Source organism: Saimiri boliviensis, chromosome 11, assembly GCF_048565385.1.
Source record: "Saimiri boliviensis isolate mSaiBol1 chromosome 11, mSaiBol1.pri, whole genome shotgun sequence".
In the NCBI taxonomy this organism is placed as follows: Eukaryota; Metazoa; Chordata; class Mammalia; order Primates; family Cebidae; genus Saimiri; species Saimiri boliviensis.
Window position 1 is genome coordinate 91,546,735 of NC_133459.1, and position 24,623 is coordinate 91,571,357.

At 39.5% G+C, this 24,623-nt stretch overlaps 1 protein-coding gene across 7 annotated transcripts in view; it reads right to left on the reverse strand.

Annotated features, from left to right (window-relative positions):
• The window catches only part of PDE4DIP (myomegalin), a 222,259-nt gene that overhangs the window by 85,181 nt on the left and 112,455 nt on the right, over positions 1-24,623 (reverse strand). For all 7 annotated transcript variants that reach the window (XM_039460976.2, XM_039460975.2, XM_039460973.2 and 4 more), the window contains 3 exons: positions 20,540-20,663; positions 20,193-20,368; positions 13,227-13,344 (listed from right to left, as the gene is read on the reverse strand). In XM_039460976.2, coding sequence (XP_039316910.1) covers positions 13,227-13,344; positions 20,193-20,368; positions 20,540-20,663 — 418 coding nt within the window. The remainder of the gene's footprint in view (positions 1-13,226; positions 13,345-20,192; positions 20,369-20,539; positions 20,664-24,623) is intronic.

Sequence of the window (24,623 nt, forward strand, 5' to 3'; positions counted from 1 at the left end):
TTGTGATAAGAAAAAAATATTTGTTACTAGGAAAAAGTACATAAAACATAGTTTGGTGTATTCATACAATACAATATAATACTAGCCAGCAGCAAAAAGAATGAACTCAGATACAGGGGATATGGATGAATCTTGAAACCATCTTAAGTGAAACAAGCCATATGTAAATGAGAATATCTGTGTGATTCCATTTATTTGAAGTCTAACAACAGGTCTACGGCTGTACTAACTTGGACACACCTGATCTCGTCTTAAGTCTAATAATAGACTATAGGAAAAACAGATCTATAATGGGAGAAGTCTGGAACTGGTTGAACAGGGAGAGACAGGGTGAGAAGCGATTGCAAAGGTGCACAAAGAAATTTTCTGAGGTGATGAAGATGTTCTGTATTTTGTTTTGGATAAAGATGACGTGAGTATGTACAGTTGTTGAAGCTCATTGAACAGGGTACTTAAATCTGTAGATTGTATACATATTAGTATATTTCAATTCAAAAGGTTATAAGGAGTAAATAAATTAAAAATATGTATTGCCCCCAAAATTTTAATCTAAGGGATTTCTTTGGTAGAAAGTCACCCCCACTTTAAGAACAGTTTTTAAAATTAGGAAAATATTATAAAATATAGCCCAGAAGAAATTCTATAAACGGCCCAATTGCAAATGAAAAACTTAAGCCTATCCATATGAGCTTTTTTTTTTTTTTTTTTTTTTTTTTTTTTTTTCTTTTTTGGGGATGAAGTCTCACTCTGTCACCCAGGCTGGAGTGCAGGAGTGCAGTGGCACAAGTCTTGGCTCGCTGCAATGTCTGCTGCCAGGGTTCCACTATGCCCGACCCTAGGAAAATATTTTACATGCGTGTGTACACCAAACACTTATGATTGAAGCAAGGCATGCATTAAGGTGAAACTTGGGGCTTTTGCAATGACTTAGTATAAAATGATTACTTTTAAAACTTAGAGAAGGCACATCATAAAGAAAAATTTGAAAATAAGTTTCATATTATGATTAAACAAAGTATTAATTTTACATATCAACAGTTCACCCTGAAAATTGATTGGTAAATAAATTTACAAGCACTTATTTGCTTTATGGCCTAAGTCATTTATATCTGGGTTTTAATTTCCTAAACTACAATGAATTATGTTGAATTTAAACAGTAGTTTTCAAACTTCAGCATGCGTCAGAATCACCTGGAGGGCTTATTAACACAAATTGCTGGGACCTACCCCCTTGAGTTTCTGACACAATAATCAGGTCTGGGATGGGGCCCAGGAACTTGCATTCCTGAGAAGTTCCCAGGTCATGTTGCTGCTGCTATCTGGGAACCACACTTAGAAAACCACTGAACAAGAACCATCCTAAGCTGTAGCAGTCAAAAGATCAGACGTTCTGCAGGTAGACAGAAAAGCAGATTAATAAAGAACTACTTTAAAAAATCGACGTTGAATTTAGAGAACTATCCGCATTTGGAGCAAGACTTCTAAATATTATTGTGGTATTGGGTCTTTTGCACTATGTCTGTTTTGACCTCTAGATTTCGCAGTCACCATAGTCTCTTTTGTACTCCTTGTACAGCAACAAGGTTGTAGTGTTTCTAAGACCTACTTCTGGGCTGAGAGGGAGTTTCCAAAAGCATTGGAGAGGTGGGAAATCCCCATGTCCCAAACCAGTTGTATTAGGTTTCACTGCCTAGTTATGACGTTAGAAATAGTTATTCTAATTACTAAAAACTATGTACCAAACGAAAAATGTGATTCTGGTGGAGAAACTAAAATGCAAGAATGTCCAAGTAAAGCCAGTTAGGCTTTGTGGTAACACAGGCAGATGCATGGTTTCCCTGAGCTCTTTGGAAATCTTTAAGAAGTCAGAAACAATCACGCTTTGCATTAATTGACAATGTAACATTTTGAAATGTTTGTTTAAAAACCAGGAGATTTCCAGTTCATCTGCAGATTATAGTAGTATGCTTCTCAGCAAAATCCATCTAATAGAAAACATCAGAGTCTTTCAAGTTATTAAATACCCATAGTTTAAGTGAATTTTAAAAGTATTTATTAAATCAATCAATGAACAAGAATGCAAACATATCTTTTTTCTCTCTTCAGTGAGCTTTCAGTTAAGTTAAAAGGGAGAAAAGGTGCACACGACAGTTAAAGTAATTGATTGGTAAACGAAATGGTACTGACTTAAATTTAGTGTAGGTACAGAAAAAGATGAGGTCAGTATGGGCTGGTATAGTTGAAGGAACAAGAGTGGCACTTGAGATGGATGTTAGGATGAAGGAGGCCAAGGAAAGGACTACAGCAAAATAAAATAGCATCCTTAAAAGTCATGGAAGTTGGGTTCAACACAGTGCTGGCCTGTAGATAAAGGGAGATGTTGAGGATTTTTGAATGACCAGGTTTATCCATCCATGCATCAAATCCTCTATAGTTGTTCATTCGAAGAACATGTATCAAGAACCATCCATAACCCACACACTATGCTATGGAGTGCCTTGGCAACTAGAATTTGGTTAATGTTTTGACAAAGGCAAAAGAATTTGGATATAATGTTATGGACTTAAGCAGAGAATGGCATGATTGAAACCTTTTTTTTAGGAAGATTACCCAGGCAACAGGATGGATTGCACTTTCAAGGAGAACTTTGGGATGGTTACAGGAAGGCCTGCTAAAGAGACAGTACAGTTATTCAAGTGTGAATTAATAAAGATCTGGTTTAGAAATGGAAAGAAAGTGGTAAATATGAGAATTGCCTTGAAGAAATGAACAGCAGGACTTGTTGGTATATATGCAGACAAAGAAAATAAAGGGTTTCAGATGGAAATAATAGTTTGGAGTCTGGAAGACTGGTAGAAGATGGCATAAATTAACAGAAACGTAGGCGTTGGGACATCTATTTGCAAAAAAAAATAATGAAGATATTTATTTGGGACATGCTGAGGTGACTGAGGCAACTAAGTGGAATACTAAGTGGAGCAGTTGCACAGTCAAAGCACAGGTGGGGGAGTTCAAGAATGATAGGGTTGGCTGACACTGTCAAAATCTAGAGAGAAATTAGCAGGATAGATAAGGTGAGGCATAACAGTTCCTAATGTGACTGGGTGTAACTGGGTAGACTTGTAAACTAGATGAATTTGAAAACATCAGAGTGTACCTTTACTTCCCAGAATCCTTCCCTATCAAGCCAAATACTAACTTCCTTTCTATCCTTTTACTGAGCATCTCTAACAAGTGTATCTTGCTTCACATTTTCACTGCACTTCCCATTTCAGGTTCTTGAAACCTGATACCTGAACTGTATCACAAAGCCTTAGGAGCTTACCACTAATTATCCTGCATGTTATTTGCAGAACATTCACAGTAAAGATCCATCATTGTCCACTACCTGAGGGTTGAAGTCAAAACCTTTAGTCTGACATTTAATCATCTCTACAAAAAGATCCTAATCTACTTCCCTTCCAGCTTCATCTCATACTTCTTCCCTAGCCAAATGGTGAGAGGGTAAATGTTTGGACGTAAGTTTGTCTTGTTACCTGTATATCTGTCTCCCTCTTTTCTAATCTGATGGTCAAGACCTTAGCATTCCCTTGACTCCAGAATTTTTGCAGAGCAAAGAGCAGAGGCTGTTTGAAGCCAAGTGCATTTCCAGACTTTTATGAAATTCTAAGCCCATTGAGAAGATTGAGCCTGATGTCACATTGGGGAATAGAAGAGAGAAAAGTTTTTAAAGTCAGTGAAGAGCAGAAAGTGACATTTCACCCAGATGGAAAGAGATTGGAGGTCAAAGAGTACCAAGTACCCACCTCCATTCCATATCAGTGCCCTGGATAAGCAGCAGGACCTCAGAGGTGGAAGTAATGGGGTGACTTGGAGAGGTTGGACTTTTCGTCAGGATTCTGGCTCCATAAAAGTTTCCAATATAACAAGCTTCTAGGGTTGGCAAAACGATGCTTACTGAGGTAGGGGTGTTTTGGCGGTAGATCAATGATCAGAGTAGTCTCCTTGGTGCTTTGGCACCTGGTAAACCGAGGGATCTTTAAATAACCGAGAAAGCAGGGAGAGGAGGAAATATCAAACCTATGAAATTGAATTTCTCACCATAGTAATTAAGACAGGGCCTTTTTTTTTAATTGCATTTTAGGTTTTGGGGTACGTGTGAAGAACATGCAAGATTGTTGCATAGGTGCACACATGGAAGTGTGATTTGCTGCCTTCCTCCCCATCACCTTTATCTGGCATTTCTGCCCATGCTATCTCTCCCCAACTCCCCACCCCCCGCTGTCCCTCCCCTATTTCTCCCCGACAGACCCCAGTGTGTGATGCTCCCCTCCCTGTTTCCATATGTTCTCATTGTTCAACACCCACCTATGAGTGAGAACATGTGGTGTTTGATTTTCTTTTCTTGTAAGACAGGGACTTTAAATTAATGCCTACCTCAGATTTATTAACTAAGAGTCCATAGAGTCCATATCACTACACACCTTTAGTAGCTGTTCATTGGTGCTCAGTTCTAGACCCATTTTACCTCTCTTTATTCTCTTCTGGTGTCATCTCATCCTTTCCCATCTTTATACCAGTAGCTTCCAATTTATATTTTTATCATAGAATTCTCCTCTGAGGGCAACTCTCAAATAGCTGGTTACCTAATTGATACCTGCATGTGGATATATCATAGACATCTCAAAATTACCATAGGATTTCTGTTTTTGTGTTAGTTTGCTGAGAATGATGGTTTCTATCTTCGTCCATGTCCCTGCAAAGGACATGAACTCATTCTTTTTTATGACTGCATACTATTCCATGGTATATATATCCCACATTTTCTTTATCGAGTCTAACATTGATGGGCATTTGGGTTGGTTCCAAGTCTTTGCTATTGTGAATAGTGCTGCAATAAACATATGTGTGCATGTGTCTTTACAGTAGAATGATTTATCATCCTTTGGGTATATACCCAGTAATAGGATTGCTGGGTCAAATGGTATTTCTAGTTCTAGATCTTTGAGGAATGGCCACACTGTCTTCCACAATGGTCGAACTCATTTGCAGTCCCATCAACAGTGTAAAAGCGTTCCTATTTCTCCACATCCTCTCCAGCACCTGTTGTTTCCTGACTTTTTAATGATCACCATTCTAACTGGCATGAGATGGTGTCTCATTGTGGTTTTGATTCAGATTTTTCCAATAATCAGTGATGATAAGCTTTTTTTCGTATGTTTGTTGACCACATAAATGTCTTCTTTGGAAACGTGTTTGGTCATATACTTCACCCACTTTTTGATGAGGTTTTTTTTCTTGTAAATTTGTTTAAATTTCTTGTAGATTCTGGATATTAGCCCTTTGGATAGATTGCAAAAATTTTCTCCCATTCCATGGGTTGCCTGTTCACTCCGACAATAGTTTCTTTACTGTGCAGAAGCTCTTTAATTAGATCTCAATCGTCAACTTTGGCTTTTGTTGCAATTGCTTTTGGCGTTTTAGTCATGAAGTCTTTGCCCATGCCTAGGTCCTGAATGGTATTGCCTAGGTTTTCTTCTAGGGTTTTTATGGTTTTAAGTCTTACATTTAAATCTTCGATCCATCTTGAGTTAATTTTTGTGTAAGGTGTAAGGAATGGGTCCAGTTTCAGTTTTCTGCATATGGCTAGCCAATTTTCTCAACACCATTTATTAAATAGGGAATCCTTTCCCCATTGCTTGTTCTTGTCATGTGTGTGAAAGATCAGATGGTTGTAGATGTGTGGTGTTATTTCTGAGGCCTCTGTTCTGTTCCATTGGTCTATATATCTGTTTTGGATACAACTCTCACTCATAAGTGGGAGTTGACCAGTGAGAACATATGGACACAGGGAGGAGAACATCACTGGGGCCTGTCGGGCGCTGGGAGGCAAGAGGAGGGATAACATTAGGAGAAATACCTAATGTAGATGACTACTTGATGGGGCAGCAAACCACCAACCTCATGTTCTGCAAATGTATTCCAGAACTTAAAGTATAATAATAAAAAAAAAAATTACCATAGGAAAGACTGATCTCCTGATCATTTTCTCCGCCTTGTCTAAAGTGCCTCCCTTTCTTCCTAATACAGTCAGCAAACTATGGACTGTGGACCAAATCAACACCACCTGGTTTTGCAAATGGAGTTTTGTTGTAACAGCAATGTTCATTGCTGTGTGTTGTGTATGGCTGTTTTTATGCAACAGTGGCTAAAATTTTACTGCCTGCAAAGCTTAAGTTATTTACTATCTGGCCCTATACAGAAAAAGTCTACCAATCCCTGCTCTTTGCTTTTTTCAATGTCCTTATCACAATTTGAAGTTATGCATTTGTTTGGTTATTTGGTTATTTATCTGTCTCCTCCATTTGAAGAAAATTTTTTAGCACCTAAGCGCACCATTGCCTAGCCATGGTGGGCACTCAAATTTTGTTTTTCTTTTCTGTTTTGGCACAACACTTTCATCCTTCCTTACCCTCTAATGACTTCATATCTTAAGTAATAGAGTTCCAAAATAATGAGTCCCCTCAAATTCTTTGCCTTCTACTTTATCCTCCTTTCAGATTAATCTTTCTAAAACAGAGCTCAGATATCTCTCCCTCAAAGAAACCCGGAGACCCAGTGACTTACTCATTAATCATAAACTTCTTTGCCTGCCTCTTAACGTTCTCAGAACCTGGCTCCACTCTATTTTCCTGTCCTTCTATATATATTCTATTACCGCTACTGCTTTTCTACCCTGAACTTTCCCACCTGCATATTTTATACACAGGGAATATTATTTTCTATCACTACCGCCTCCACCTGTCAAAATCCTATCCACCGTTCAAGTATTGCCTTCAAGCTGCCTTTCTGAGTACCACCAAAAGACATCCTTCTCTTCTTCCATCTTCCAAAATATGTTTTCCACCTATAGTAATTTGTGTGCCATTTCTCCATACTGCCTCACCCCCATTAACTGGTAAGCTACTTAAGAAAAGGAACCACAACTTTCTCATCTTTGTATCTGCTATGGTTTGAATGTTTGTGTTTCTCTCCAAATTCTTATGTTGAAGTCGTAACCCCAACATAATGGTATTAGGAGGTAGGGGCTTTGGGAGAAATTAGTATCCTTATAAAAAGAGACCTCAGAGAGCTAGCTAGCCCCTTCCACCATGTGAAGACACAGCAGGATATCCATAAACCAGAAAGTGGGCCCTTGCCAGACATTAAAAATGCCAGTGCCTTGATGTTGGACTTCCCAGCCTCGAGAACTGTGAGAAATGAATTTCTGTGGTTTATAAGACACTCAGTCTATGGTTTGTTATAGCAGCCTGAGGGGATTAAGACTGCTTCTGGTATATTTGGAACAGTATCTTTCTAGATCTCAATAAATAATCATTGAGTGAATGAATAAAGTAATGCTTTTCCTTTTCATCTCTGCTTAGTAACGTCCTACTCTCAGAGACCAAAATCTTTGCTTCTGACCCCAGTCCATGATGATTTTTCCTTTCTGTACTGCCTTGTATTTTTTTTTCCATCAGTGACTTTCTCCTTTTGTAATCTCTAGAAGACAGAGAAAAAACTTATTCATCTTCACATTCTTCTTCCTTCACCTAACAGTACCTTGTGCGTTATAAGTGCTCAATAAATATTTTTGATTAAGTTGTAAAGCAGCTACCTATTTTTCCACTTCCTTTTCTGCTCAAAAGGATTGGAGCAATGATTGTTTTAGCTGATAAGGCCTGTTTCAGAGACATATTATTAATGAAGGTTGTCTGGGAGATAGTAATGTTGAACAGGGATTTGTAAATGAGTCTCCACCTTCAACATTCATCAGCGAAAGAAGGGGATACTGAAAAGCTACTCTAAAAACAAATCTCCTTATATGAAGTTGTCTGGAGCTGTGTAAGCTACTAATGCCTGCAAGGTTTTCAGTCTCTGCCTTGAGCATTTAGAGCACATTGCTGCCTTAACCTCCAAGTCCGATTTCTCCATGGTAACGCAGGAATGTTTGCTATTCTAGGAAATATGCCTCACTGCATGCAGTGCTATTTACATTAAGTTTCAAACAAGGCATAAGTGCAACAGCTTGACTGTGCTAATTTGTGTGAGTGGGAAGGCCTCGCTTACTTAATGTGGGCCTCTCCCTAATTGTGTTATCCTGTTTCATTTTATAAGCCAACCACAGTGAGATTACATGTTAATAAATTTTGCTTATCTTATACTGAAGGAGAAATGCAGATAGAGAAAAAAGGCAAGAAACAAAACAAGAATTCCTCCAGACCTCCCTTTGCAAGGGCATCATTTTTTCTGCCTTCACACCCTCCAGGTCTGCTTTCATTTAGAAGCTACACTGAGATGAAGCTTCCACCATTTTGTAGAAGGAAATAGTATCAATAACTGAAACAATTGGAAGCTTTTCCCTGCAACTTTGTAGACACCTTTACTGAAGAAGAGAAAAATGCTTTGTAAACTTTATGAGATTTTCTGACTCCCTGGTGAAAAAGACGTGGACAAGATGTCACAGACTCACATAAAAACGTTCCTCAACACTCTGATCACAACATACTATTGATTTGAATGGATATCAAGAAGGATTGGAAGGAAATACAGAATGATGTCAATCAGTGGCATGTCTAGTTGGTGGTACTTTTTTGTTTTCTAAGAATTATAGAAGTTCATAAATATTGTGCAAGTTCACTCCCACTAAAATGAATGTTGTAGAATGTTTTCATAGAATGGAAAAGGAAAACAGCTAGAAAGACAGTAAGATCAATTAAATAAAGTAATCTTTATCAAAAGTATCTTTCTTATTTGAAGGCCTGAAGACTCTGAAGTGAAATTCCTGTACTCAGATATTATCGTGAGTATATTATACTCATTATACTGCAGACTTTCATACTGGGATCACGTGAGAAATACTTATATATGGGAGGTGGGATAAATGAATGTTCTTCACTTGGACAATTCAGACCTAGACGTGCAAGATCTATGAGCTCTTCTTTCTTCTAAGGCCCAACTGTTTGTGGTATTGTCAGTTGTGAAGGGTAGGTGGAATTAAAGGAAGTGAATAGATCTGTAGAACTCAAGCTCCTCCATCCTCCAGCTGAATTGCTAAGGGATTCCAGGGATGGCTTTGCTGGAGATGAGGGGAGTCTTTAGCCTCTGAAAAACAGGCCCAGAGCTTAGAAATTGAACTTTTGCCTTCCACATTGTAAGGATCTTTCTTCTGTGGTGACAGTTAGCATGGCAGACAAAGGTTTAAGTAGAATACAGAGGAACTTTAACTATTACAGTGGAAGTATACTGTTAGCAGACAAGGATAACACTGACAACATAGGCTCCAGGTATCTCAGCCAGGTTCACCATACATTACCTATGCAGAGGGGAAAGACAAAGTGCTTTGTAATTGGTTTTATAATATTCTTTCCCCCTAACCAGTTCAAAGAATGGACTTGACAAAGCAGTTAATAGCTGCGTCAGATTACAATTTGCTCTCTCAAGAGGTGACATCCATTATCTGCTCTTCAAGCAGTCCTCAGTCTCCACAAAAACTAGGATTGCCTTTCCAAATGCAAATCATATGCTTTTATTTCCCTTGCTTTTTTTTCTGGTGCCTAGAACATGCAGTCCTTAGCTCAACGTTTATGGGACTTCCCAGCTATATATTTTATCATTCTCCAATACTTACTTTTGGTAACATCAATTATTCCCAATTTCTTAACTGTGTTCCACATCACTGTATACATTGCTCCCCCTGTCTAAGAATGACCTTTTCCTATTTTCTGCCTGGTATATTCAGTCTTTAAGGCCCAGCAGAGGGGTGACCTCCAGGTGAGTTCCTCCTTGAAGATAATCCCTTTCAGCCATGGGGTCCTTTAGCACCATGTGAGTATTTCTGTCTCCTCATTTATCACACTGTATTTTAGTTGTTTACATACTAGTCTTTCAATGTACCCTAAACCTTGGAAAGGCTAGGATCCCCTATACCAGTGGTTCTCACTGAGCAACTGTTTCAATATGTGAGTGTGTTTCTTGTTTTTGTTGCTGTCATAATGATGAGTGAGACAAGGGGTGTTACAGGACAGAGTATTGTCCCAAATTCCAAATGACTTAAAATTTGAATGTTCCACTGAGTGATGATAAAACTGTTTACAGTCATCTGAACCTACAACGTAATTCTGCTACATATATTGGAAATGATGTTAATTTATGTTAAATTTTTCCATGAATTAAATTACTTTGTAAGTTGAGGAAAGATGCTACCAGTCCTTGGGCCCCCCCCCCCTTTTTTTTTTTCTGTAAGACATAGACCTAAAGGGAGAAACAAGGAAATATGCTATGGGAGGCTTTCTATTCTCCACACTTGAGAGGACCAACTCTCAGAGGCCTCCTGTGGCAGAGCTTTCCAGCTTAGATATTCCAGCACAGTGTACCTCAGAGTGCTCCACCACTGTGCAAAGATGCTGATGGCCTCAGCTCTCAGGGTGGTGCACGGGTCCTGAGGTGGCCACGGGCAATTGCCCCAAACCATGAGCAGCCATGGTCACTCATTTCAGAACACTATACATGTATATTCATTTCCTATGAAAATGAATTTTCTGTGAAAAAGTTGGAAAACACTGTCTTATAGAATGAATGACACAATGTATCAGGTTTCTAAATGTATGAAGTATTGGGTGATAACAATAACAACAACCTAATTTTTATTAGGCAATGTCAAAATAGCATATCAATTTAGTACAGTTTATGTGATTTGATGCATTTCTTCTGCCCGGTGGACATGCAATATTATCCCTTGGATGCTGTACTTATTCTAAGCATCCTTTTAGAAGAGAATATAAATAATTTAGTCTCTTTGAAATTATAATGTTTTGGTTCTTTAGCGCTGTTTTGAAAACTGATACCAAATCAATTCCTTAATTAACATTGCAAATACTGAACTACACATATTAATTTCAGTGCTTACCAAAGATGATGAAAATAACTATACGTACAAAATATTTTAGTACTTATGTGCTTGTAAATACAAAATCAGCAAAAAAAAAAAGTGATTTCATTTCAGAAGGTGAACATTAGAAAGAAATTATACTCCTGTAAATTCTGAACTAAAATAAAGTGAAATAAAATTTTGAAATAAGAGAAAAATAGAAAGTTAGCATTATGGGAAACTACAGAGATTATTTGAGCTTATCTTCCCATTTTATGTATACGGAAGCTGAGAAGTGACATATCCATAGTCATAGACCTAATAAATAATCAGGATAGAAATTCAATTCTTATTCTTGGTTGAGCTTTTCCTAATTAAAATGTGTTAGGAAATATTTTCAAGATTCCCTTAAGAAAATTTCCATATATTTCAACATGTATCTGGCAAAAAGCCTATGAGCTTCAATTTGTATTTATACTTGTAAAATTATATGCACACAAATCATTTCTTGAGTTTGTTAACCAGAGCTTTCCAAGCAATATGGAGCTGCAGTCTAAGAAGTTTGTAATTGTGGCCAAGATAGTGATTATTTTTTTGCCTTCATAGTGGCCTAAGCACCTAAACTGGCCACCTCCAAGTGAGAAGCTTCATCCATTTACCTCTATACCTTACAAATATTATCGTTTGCTATATGTGCCATGAAATGAAAAAGGTTAGGAAGCAATGTTTTAAACTAATTCTTATCATTGCTCTTTTATCTTGACCCCAACCTTTCCATACGTGAAACAATAAAGTAAACCACCCACATTTTGTCGTATCAGTATTCTAAGACCAGTGCAAGAAGATAAGGATACCGGGTAATTGCTTACATTGTTGGGGTGCAGGTATATTCTAAAGTTCTTTTAGAAAATATCCTTTTAGTAAACTAAAAGTTGAATGGTGGAGAGGAGTTCCCTTGGAGGTAACTTCCCAGAAAATCAATGCGATTATTTTTTACCACAGTGAGTTCTCTTTTTCAATACTAAAACCACATTATGGCCAGGCGCGGTGGCTCATGCCTATAATCCCAGCACTTAGGGAGACCGAGGTGTGTGGATCACCTGAGGTCAGGAGTTTGAGACCAGCCTGGCCAACATAGTGAAACCCCACCTCTACTAAAAATAAAAAATTAGCCAGGTGTAGTGGCACATGCCTGTAATCCAGCTACTCAGGAGGCTGAAACAGCAGAATCACATGAACCTGGGAGGCAGAGGTTGCAGTGAGCCGAGATCACACCACTGCACTCCAGCCTGGGTTAGAGTGAGACTTTGTCTAAGAAAAAAAAATTATGTTCTATATAATTATAAATTACTTGATGTGGCTGGCAAATTCTTAGGTGGTCCCTGTAATTCCCACCCACTAGCCATCACATCTTTGTGTAGTCTTCACTTCTTGAGGATGGGCAGAACCTGTAACTTCTAACCACCATGGCAAAGGTGATGGAATGTCACTGCATAGTTATGCTATGTTATATGGCAAAAGTAAAAAGGTCATATAGATGTAAATAAGGTTTCTAATCAGTTGCTTTTAAGTTAACCAAAATGGATATTATGCTTGTAGGCCCGACCTAATGAGCCTCGTAAAAGAGAGTCTAGAAGTGAGAAAAGTAACAGACTCTTTCTGCTGCTGGGATGAAGAAGGAAACAGGCGTAACTTTTATAGCCACACAGCAATAAATCCATAAATCCTTCCAACAGCCTGAGGGAACTCTAGGTATGCCTGCAGATGAGGGAAAAAAGCCCAGTCTACACCAGGATTTCATACTTCCGAGACTCCAAACAGAGATCCCAGCTAAGCCATATCTGGACTGTAGACTCATAGAAACTGTGAGGTAACAAAAATATAGTGTTTTAAACTGCGAAGTTTGTAGTTATCTGTTACACGGCCACAGATAACAAATACAATTAGATATTAAAAAGTATGGCATATGAGGCCGGGCGCAGTGGCTCATGCCTATAATCCTAGCACTTTGGGAGGCCAAGGTGGGTGGATCACGAGGTCAAGAGATCGAGACCATCCTGGTCAACATGGTGAAACCCCGTCTCTACTAAAAATACAAAAAATTAGCTGGGCATGGTGGCGCGTGCCTGTAATCCCAGCTACTCAGGAGGCTGAGGCAGGAGAATTGCCTGAACCCGGGAGGCAGAGGTTGCGGTGAGCCGAGATCGCGCCATTGCACTCCAGCCTGGGTAACAAGAGCGAAACTCTGTCTCAAAAAAAAAGTATGGCATATGAAAGCATGAAGCAAGTGCCTCTGGATGTAGTGACCAAACCTCACCTGCACTTCCATGCTAGCTGGCTCCTCCAACAGATGTAGCAGTTGTCGTTTCTCCTGAGACAGCTGTTCTACAAGCTTCTCCTGGGCAGCCAGGCTCTGATTCAGTTCTTCAATTCTCCTGAAGCAAAGGAAAAGTAAAGACAATAATTATGATCATGATATTATTATTACCTTCTTTTCAACCCATTACAAAGATAGCATGATCTAGTATAGCAGGTTTTTACCCTTTTGGATCATAGAACCTTTTGATACATTTCTTTAGAAAACCATGTATTTTCTGCCCCAAATATATACACAGACAACTTTTTTTTTTTTTTTGAGATGGAGTTTCGCTCTTGTTACCCAGGCTGGAGTGCAATGGTGTGATCTTGGCTCACTGCAACTTCTGCCTCCTGGGTTCAAGCAACTCTCCTGCCTCAGCCTCCTGAGTAGCTGGGATTACAGGCACATGCCACCCATACCCAGCTAAGTTTTGTATTTTTAGTAGAGACGAGGTTTCACCATGTCGACCAGGATGGTCTCAATCTCTTAACCTTGTGATCCGCTTACCTCGGCCTCCCAAAGTGCTGGCATTATAGGTGTGAGCAACCACTCCTGGCCACACAGACAACTTTTATGCTTGCATTTTCACCAGGTTCATGTACCTCCTGAAGCTCATCCATGGATCTAGAGACCACAGGTATTTAACCAGGCATCCCCAAACTACGGCCCGCGGGCCACATGCGGCCCCCTGAGGCCATTTATCCGGCCCCCCGCCGCACTTCAGGAAGGGGCACCTCTTTCGTTGGTGGTCAGTGAGAGGAGCACAGTATGTGGCAGCCCTCCAATGGTCTGAGGGACAGTGAACTGGCCCCCTGTGTAAAAAGTTTGGGGACGCTTGTATTTAACTCTAGTAATAAAGGCCTAGAATTTTTTGGTGGTGGGGGGGTGGCTGTTCCCTTCAATAAATGATTCTTGGATAACCATTTTGTGTACTCAATGCACTCTATCAAGTACTGGGAATATGAAGTTGGAAAAGTACAGTCTCTGTTTTGCAAAAATTTAAATTCCTCCAGCACTGTGCTAGTGATCTGAAGAGTAAGGAGACACACAGCTAGGCATGTACCACATGTTTCTGTCAACATGATGTCATCATACTGCATGAATGATGGTGGTCCGATAAGATTATACCGGAGCTGAACAATTCCTATCACCCAGTAAAGCCCTAGCTGCAGTAACACCGCAGTGCAATGCATTTCTCACTTGTTTGTGGCATTACAGTGCAAGCAAAGCTACTGCAATGACAATTGTATAAAAACGTAACTATACATAATATATGCATAGTATGTAGTACTTGATAGTAAGTCTTACTGGCTTATGTATTTACTATACTATACTTTTACTGTTGTTTTAGAGTGTACTGTTTCGACTTATTAAAAAAATTAACTGTAAAGTAGCCTCAAGCAGTTCCTTCAGGCGCTATTTCAGAAGAAGGCATTGTTATCATAGGAGATGACAGCTCCTTGTGTGTTATTGTCCCTGAAGACCTTCCAGGGGACAAGATTTAAAGGTGGAAGGCGTGATATTGATGATCCCGACCCTGCGTAGGCCTAGGCTAATGTGTATGTCTGTGCTTTAGTTTTTAATTAAAAAGTTTAAAAAGTAAAAAAATAAAAATAAAAATTTAAAAACGGAATAAACCTTTTCTAGAATAAGGATATAAGGAAAATATTTTTGTGTGACTATAAAATGTGTTTTAGGTCTTCACATTCATTCATGTCACGACTCACTCACTAAGTCACCCAGAGCACCTTCCAGTCCTGCAGGTTCCAATTCTGGTCAGTCCCCTAAACAGGTGTACTGTTTGTTATCTTTTATACAGTATTTTTACTGTATCTTTTCTATGTTTAGATTCACAAATGATCACCATTGTGTTACAGTTACCTACCATATTCGGTACAGTAATATGCTGTACAGGTTTGCAGCCTAGAGGCCATAAGCTATCCCATACAGCCTGGGTGTGCAGTAGGCTATCCCATCAAGGTTTGTGTAAGCATACTCTGTGATGGGTGCACAATTAAGAATGGATTGCCTAAAGATGCATTTCTCAGAACATATCCCTGTAGCTAAGTGATACGTGATTGTATATAAGCAAATAATAGTAATAGAATGTAATAATTGCTACCAGAATAGAGGTACCATATAGTGTGCTGAGTGCTGCCATACAGCTATAGGAAGAAAGATAAATAAATGATTCATTTGACTTGAAGGAGTGTAGCAATGCTCAGAAGAGATTTTAAAAAATGTGTGGTTTCAGAGTAAACAGAAAACCTACAGAATGGGAGAAAATATTTGAAAACTATGTATTGGACAAAGGTCTAATATTCAGCATCTATAAGAAATGTAAACAAATTTACAAGAGAAAAACAACGCCATTAAAAAGTGGGCAAAGAACACACACAAACACTTAAAAAGACATACATGCAGCCAGCAAGCATATGATAAAAAGCTCAACAACACCGATCACTAGAGAAATGCCATCAAAACTGCAATGAGGTACCATCTCACACCAGCCAGAATGGCTGTGGTTAAAATGTCAAAAAATAACAGACGCTAGTGAGGTTGCAGAGAAAAGGAAACACTTAGACACTATTGAGGGGAGTCTAAGTTAGTTCAGCTATTGTAGAAAGCAGTATGGCAATTCCTCAAAGAATAGAAAGCCAAACTACCATTCAACCCACCAATCCCATTTCTGGGTATATATTGAGAGGAATATAAATCATTCTACCATGAAGATATATATGTGCAAATGTTCACTGCACACTATTTACAGTAGCAAAGATGTGGGTGGTTTTCCAGGCTCAGAAGGAAGAGATTGAACAAAGGAATGAAGGCAATGAAGACCCAGTGTACAATTTGGGAAGAGTCACTGGAACAAAGGCCAGAGGCAATGGCTGGAGAAGAGACTGAAAATTCAGACTCGGGTTAAGTTATAAAATACTGTGCTGAAGTATACAAACCATGGGTTCAAATAGGGTTATTGATCATCTGTGTGCTAGGCATATCTCTGTTTGTAGATATTAGAGTAAGTTTCTGTCCAGGTCCTTGAAAATGTGATGGGTACTAGATGAAATGTTTCCAGTTGTGATTACTATTTCTGTACAAGTGTATCAGAAAATGATAGCACCTTGGGAGAAAACAGCTTGGCAGAAAGGTGAGGGGCACCAGAAAGTCAAGTAAGAATTTTATAAACCAATTATAAATTCATTTAGAGTGTGAGGATCAACTAACATTTGGGAATAAGAAACAATTTTTTTTTTTGAGATGGAGTCTCACTCTGTTGCCAGGCTGGAGTGCAGCAGCACATTCTTGGCTCATTGCAACCTCTGTCTCCTCCTGGGTTCAAGTGATTCTCCTGCCTCAGCCTCCTGAGTAGCTGGGACTACAGGCACACGCCACCATGCCCAGCTAATTTTTGTATTTTTAGTAGAGAAGGGGTTTCACCATGTTGGCCAGGATGGTCTTGATTTCTTCACTTCATGATCCTTCCACCTCGGCCTTCCAAAGTACTGGGATTACAGGTGTGAGCCACCGCGCCCAGCACAAATAACTTAAAAAACTTAACAACATTGGACCGGGCGTGGTGGCTTATGCCTGTAATCTCAGCATTTTGGGAAGTGTAGGCGGGCAGATCATCTGAGGTCTGGTGTTCAAGACCATCCTGACCAACATAGTGAAAACCCATCTCTACTAAAAATACAAAATTAGCTGGGTATGGTGGTGCATGCCTGTAATCCCTGGACAACAGGGCGAGACTCCATCTCAAAAATAAAAAACAAACAAAAAACCTTAAAAGTATGGTACAAATGTAAACTGCAATGATGATGAGAAGGAGAAATGTGGACTCCATGTGAAATTCTCTCATGGTATCTGCACTACAACATCTCTACTTTTCTTAAATCTCAAACCTCACTCATCTCTTTGACCCTCAGTCTCTACAAAGGATCTGTTCTTCTACTCTTCAAAATTGTTCAAGGCCATCTACCTCAATTTATTTTCAGATGTGCATGTGCTTTTCTTGGGGTTTTGTTTTTTTAGCTTAGTTTTTTTATTGGAGTTCAAATAGGAGACAGTCTTGGGGAATCTAGTAGGGAAAACCTGAAAGCAAATACAACACCATACTGATAACTGTACAATATGTATATAGATACATAAAACAAAGAAACAATACAGAAACTTCATTCTGCTACCACAAAGCCTTCAAAGAAATGACAACTGATGCCTTAGAGAGGTTCACTAGAAGGGAAAAAGTTGGCAGATGTTTCCCACAGAAGGAAAAGCATGAGCAAAATTCTGGAGACTTGTCATAGCTTCTTATGCTTCTGGAGACAGTACAGATTCAGGGTTTGGACGTCAGCAATCCCGGAAACCATGTGACACAACTCTTCAATGCCACTTTTTTCATTGATAAAGTATAATAATTCATATATCATGGGGTTGTTAAACAAGAACATAAAGTACTCAGCCGGATGGTAGGAGCTGCTCAACAAAGCTTAGCCATCATTATTATTACTAGCCTGGCCTGAATGAAGTGTGCAGGAGTGGTGGGGGCTGAGGAGTGTGGGAGAAAGCAGAGGTCACATCATAAAAGGCTCTGATGGCCACATGAGGAGTATGGATCTTACCTCCTGAAGGTATTGGCAAGCTTCTTAAATGGTTCTGCAATGGTGCAATTAAATTAATGTCTTGGAAAGATCACGTTGGTCACAGTGTGTGCGTGTGGATTTTGCCTATTCAGTTAAAAGCTCCTTAAAGCTTTCTATGCCACCATAGTCTCATGCACCTAAGAGACTAAATTATTTGCCAGTTTGTCGTTGTTGAATTATCTGTTTCAGAACTGCTCTGAATTATTAGGTTGAGACAATGAGAGGAGCAGGACTTGAAGTAGAGAGGGCTTCTAGAAGGTCTCTGCAGTAACCCAGACAGTAGATAGTAGTGACTTCAACAATTGCCCAGTTACCTTCAGGACAAAGTCCAAGTTCCTTTAATGGTATAGAAACTAGCACAATCAGACCCCTGTTCCCAAAACAACTTACCTCTTACTTGTCTTCCACTTGCTCGGGTTATGTATGATTATTTAGTTCTTGAAACATTCCTTTCCCTGTGTCTTCCCTCCATACTTTCTCCTTCTGCATAGAATCTTTCCTTTCCCTATCCACTTTCTACCTATTTATCCTAACTCCTGTTCATCCTTCAAAGCTCAGCTCAGATTTCATTTCCTCTGGGAAACCTTTAATGGCATCATCTCACTCTGTTTGTGCTGCTGTAACAAAACACCATAAACTGGGTGACTTATATTGGATACAATGAGTTCTCAATTTCTCTTCAAAGAATCAGTCTGTTGGTATGTTCAGTTCTTTGTCCTCCATTTTAAAGTTTAACTTCCTTGCAGTTTCAGTAAACAGCCTTCTCCACCAGTTCTAATCAGTAGTTCACATCTGTTCTCCCAGTCCCCTGTTCTGTCTTGACTCATCCTAGTGACCTGCCCTGGTCACCTGCTCCAGTCACCTGCTCTGGCCACCTGCTTTGACCTAGGTCACCACTGGGTACCTTCTCTGACCTGCCCTTAACTGTCCTTCCCACCAAACTACCCGCCCTGCTACTCCAGCTCTTACCCCTGCTCTCTCTAAAATAGCCAGTTGGGATTAGTCTAACCTGTGCAGTCGAACCCTAGCCAATAGGGGAATGATACAGCAGTAGGTATGACCTCCATCAGGAAAAAGACCCCTTTTCCTCCCTTGTCCAGGGGTGCACTCACTGCTCCATCCATGAGGCACACCCTTCTACAGAAGTAAACTGCCTTGCTGGGAGGATTTATCTTCAAGTGCTATTTCTTTTGTGGCATTGAAATTTTACATATAACACTTACAAACAACAAAAATGTATTTCTCACAGTTCTGGAGGTGATGAAGTCCTAGATCAAAGCACTGACAGAATCAGTGTCTGGTGAAGATCCACAATCTGGCTCCTAAGGGTGCACTCTCACTGTGTCCTCACACAGCAGAAGGGGCTAACTAGCTCCCAGCAGTGTCTTTTACAAGTGTATTAATCTCATTTATGAGAGTTCCATCTCAGTCTCTATCACCTAATCACTTCCTAATGGCTCCATTTCATAATGCCATCACCTTAAGGGTTAAGATTTCAACATATGAAATGGTGGGGGGGTGTGGTGGGAGAAGGGACACAAAACATTCAGACCATAGCAGACACTTTGCTCTTTTTTTTTTTTTTGAGATGGAGTTTTCGCTCTTGTTACCCAGGCTGGAGTGCAATGGCGCGATCTCGGCTCACTGCAACCTCCGCCTCCTGGGTTCAAGCAAGCCTCCTGAGTAGCTAGGATTACAGGCACGTGCCACCATGCCCAGCTAATGTTTTGTATTTTTAGTAGAGACAAGGTTTCACCATGTTGACCAGGATGGTCTCAATCTCTTGACCTCGTGACCCACCCGCCTCGGCCTCCCAAAGTGCTGGGATTACAGGCGTGAGCCACTGCGCTTGGTCCACCTTGCTCTTTTAATGTGGAATGGATGACCCTCCAATATTTCGCCCAGAGCACCCCATGCTCTTCTATCAGGAAACTTATTAAAATCGTGTAACATGTTTCTTGGTGAGAAGAACTAGGTCTTTCGTTTCTGTAACTGAAGTGCTTAGCCTTGTATCTGGCGTGTGATGTACCCAGTAAATGCTGTATAAGTGAATCCAGGTTTCTTGCTTGCCACTATTTGCCCACTGAATCCAAGAAGTGAGTTTTCTTAATGGATACCATCGAAAACTCGATCCTGAAAAGAACATATTGGGTTGTGAGCCCATAAAGTCTTAGAAATAATGAAGCTCCCACTGTCCGTCCCTGAAAGGGAACAGTGCAGCTGCTGTATGCCTTGAAAATGGTCAAAAGACGAGCGACAAAAGGGCACTGAAGGTACCTACTTGTCCCTCTGGGCCAGGGCCTCCGTGTATCGGTCAGGATTGACCTGGTCTCCTGTTGCGTCTTCCCAGTTTTTGGCGACTCCCTTCAGTTTCTCTGAGAGCTCCAGGTTACACTCCTTCTCTGCTTCCACCAGAGCTGCCATGCGTGCAGCTTCATTCTTTGCCAGCCTAGATTCCTGGAAAAAGAACAAACACTGAGAGGCTGCAAGCTTAGGTTAGAAGCCCTAAGACGCAGGAACACGGATGAATTTGGGAAGGAAAGTAGAGACGGACAAGGTGAATGCCAGTAGGAAAAGAAGTATTAATAAAAGAGTACCCCCAGCTATGGACTTAGAATTCCTTCTCACCTCCTGCAGAAGCTGGATCTTATTTTCCAAGAGCTCATAAACATGCTCCGTCTCCTGCTGTTGCTCCTCAAACTGGCGCCGGAGCTCAGCTTCATTCTGACTGTTGAGATTCTCCACGTCAGCCCTAAAACCACAGAGTATTAGCCAGATATACCGTCTAGCAAGTGGAACCATTAAGGTTGGTCCAGTAATTCAGAGTGACACTGATTTAAAAAAAAAAAAAAAATGGAGCATTTTTTCTCTATGGAACCGATCTCCACAACTTTTCAGGTTGAAAACATTCCAAACTTTTAGAAACTCTTTTATGTTGTTTGCCAAATGGTATATACTTGAATTCCTAGTGGCTTCATTATTGCTATAGCTTCCAGGGGAACTTTCCTTTGGAAGGGAGGTAGTCATCAAGGGGTTTACATTCACTGTCATCTCTCCTGGGACTCTTCCATCGACTCTGCTTCCTAGGATGTTTTGCTAGTTCCTTTCTTTTCCTGCTATTTGAAATCCAAGTGTTCTTTCCATTTGGGCTGCTGGTACAGAATATCCATCTGGGCAGCCGCAGAAATGCTCTCTTCCCTTAAAGCCAGTAATTCATAGTAGGCTGCCCTAAATCTGTGCTACCTATCCAGAGTTCTACCCAGCTTTTCCATGATCCCATGAAGAGACATTTAATCCATGAAAGCTCAAGATTTTGGCTGAGCTTTGCCTGTCTGATATCCCTAGGATTCAATGTCCAGGCACTAGCATGAAGTGGGTAAGGTATCACCAGTTTATTTATAGTGAACAACAGCTGCTCTTAGATGTCTAAGGATTAGAAATTTGGGGGCAATATCAGATGCTGAATGATTTTGATTCCTCTTTGGTTTTATTCCTGCTTTAAGCCATTTGTTGAGAACCACGGGCCATCTTCTTGTTCTCAGGACAAAGAAGAATATTGAACTGCATAGGCTCATGGGGCACTAAGACCAGAGCTACTTTAATATGTGTTCAGGGAGAACAAATGATGCTTCCGTAAAGATTACAGGATTCTTTTTTGGACAGTCAACGCTACTAAATACCAGCCCAGTGGCTATATTTAGCTTGAGCTCCCCTGTCATTATATAGCTTTTGGGGGCCTGAGGATCTTGGCTGTAGAAGAGACAAAAGTCAAGGGTATAATCCAAGACCCTCAAATAGGCAGACCCCAGGAATCAACTTTTGCTCTGAATCTATATTTGACTCCATCTTCCGTGCTAGTGCAATAGATAACCACTAACTATAATCTATAGAGAATGGAAGTTACACATTTTCTGAGTTAACTCCATTAATCATGAATGCCTTATTTAAGATGCTACAGCTGTTTAGAGTCAGAAGACCCTGAACTTTATGCCAGAAGATGAGGGCTCTGCCACTGATTCAAGAAGAATATACCTTAGTTTTCTCATTTCCAAAAATAGAATAATGTCACCTAATTCAAATGACATTTTAAAAAGTTGTTTTAAAACAAAGCATTACACAAATTTCAAATTTTACTAATCATTATTAATATGTTTTTCTAAAATCTGTTGTCTTATTTAATGCCTTAATATGTATTTAGCCATATCAGTACATTGTGTATAATTTAATTTGGTTTTAAATATTTTGACCTTGCTGGATTGTCATCCTAAATATCAAGAAATACTGTAGATCCAGAAAGAATGCCAGATCAGATTGATTGTGTACTGATGCCAGAACATAATCTGAAAACTTTCTTTTTTTTTTTTGCATTCACACGTTACTTTCTTTTATTTTTTCAACTTTTATTTTAGCTTCAGGGGCTATCTGTGTAGGTTTCCTACCTGGGTATACTACATGATGCTGAGGTTGGGGGGTATAAATGATTCCATTACCCTGGTACTGAGCATAGTACCCAATACTTAGTTTTTCAACCCTTCCTCAACTCCCCACCTACCCACTGTAGTAGTCCCCAGTTACTAGTGTTGCTATCTTTGTGCCCATGAGTACTTGTTTAGCTCCTGCTTGTAAGTGAGACCATGCTACCACATTTGATTTTCTATTCCTGCATTAATTGTCTTAGGATAATGGCCTCCAGTGGCATCTGTGTTGCTGTGAAGAACACGATTTCATTCTTGTTTGTGGCTGCATAGTAGTCCATGGTGTATATGTAAATTTGATGTACCATATTTTCTTTATCCAATCTACTGTTGATGGGTATCTAGATTGATTCCACGTCTTTGCTATTGTGCAGAGTGCTGCAATGAACATGTAAGTGTATGCGTCTTTTTGATAGATTTGTTTTCTTTTGGATATATACCTTGTACGGGAATTGCTGGGTTGGATGGTAGTTCTGTTTTAAGTTCTTTGAGAAATCTCCAAACTGCTTTCCACAGTGACTGAACTAATTTATCTTTCCACCAACAGCATGTAAGCATTCCCATTTCTCATGCCTTGCCAGCATCTGTTGTTTTTAGACATTTTAGGAGTAGACATTCTGACTGGTGTGGGATGGTATCTCATTGTGGTTTTGATTTATATTTCTCTAATGATTAGTGCTGTGGAGCAATTTTTCATCTATTTGTTGGTTATTTGTATGTCTTCTTTTGAAAAGTGTCTGATCATGCCTTTTGCTCATTTTTAAAATGGGGTTATTTGTTTTTCATTGTTCAATTGTTCAGATGCTAGTCTGCAAATTTTTTTAAGATTCTAGAGGTTGTCTGTTTACTCTGTTGATAGCTTCTTTTGCTGGGCAAAACTCTTTAGTTTAAATAAATCCCACTAGTTGCTTTTTAGTTCTGTTGCAATTGGTTTTGAGGACTTAGTCATAAATTCCTGAGGCCAATTTCCAGAATGGTGTTTCTTGGGTTTTCATCTAGGATTTTTTTTTTTTTCTCTGAGACGGAGTCTCACTCTGTGGCCAGGCTAGAGTGCAGTGGCACAATCTCAGCTTGCTGCAACCTCCGCCTCCCAGGTTTAAGTGATTCTCCTGCCTCAGCCTCCCAAGTAGCTGGGACTACTACTGCGTGCCACCATGCCCAGCTAATTTTTGTATTTTTAGTAAAGATGGGGTTTTGCCATGTTAAGTCGCCTCGGCTCCAAGTTCCTGGATTACAGGCATGAGCCACCGCTTATAGTTTGAGGTCTTGCATTTACATCTTTATCCATCTTGAGTTAATTTTTATAGGTGCTGAAAGGTAGGGGCCCAGTTTCACTCTTCTGCAAATGGCCAGCCAGTTATGCCAACATCATTTAATAGGGGAGTCTTTTCCGCACTGCTTATTTTTGTTGACTTTGTCAAAGATCAGATTGCTATTGGTATATGGCTTTATTTCTGGGTTCTCTATTTGGTTCCATTGGTCTAGGTTTCTTTTTTTTTTTTTTCTTGTACCAGTAACATGCTGTTTTGGTAACTGTAGCCTTGTAGTATGGTTTGAAGCTGGATAGTGTGATGCCTCTGGCTTTGATCTTGTCATTTGATGAATGACATTGGTAGTGTGATAGGAATAGTGTTAAATCTGTAGATTGCTTTGGGCAGTATGGCTATTTTAATGATATTGATTCCTCCAATCTATGAGCATGGAATGTTTCCCATTTGATTGCGTCATCTATGATTTTTTTTTTAGCAGTGTTTCATAGTTTTCCTTGTAGAAATCTTTCACCTCCTTGGTTAGATGTAGTCCAAGGTATTTAATTTTTTTAGTGGCTATTGTAAAGGGAATTGCTTTCTTGATTTTGAATGTTATTGGTGTGTAGAAATGCTACTGATTTTTATACATTAATTTTTGTATTCTGAAACTTTATTAAAATCTAAAAATATTTTAAATAATTTTAATACTTGTCATTTAACACCAAGTTTTAAAAAAACTATGCATTATAAAACTAACCATTTTAGCAATACAAATATATACAAAGAAAAATATCAAGTCTTCTCCCTATCATGGACTGTGATCTCACTCTTCCTCAATATACTACAAATATCACTCAGCAACTTTTCCCCCTTACTTAATCAAGGAACTCCCACTAGGACAACAATATAGAGCTAACTCATTCTTTTCAAAAACTGCATCATAGTTCACAGTGTGGTAACACCAAACTTTCTTCAATCAATGACCTA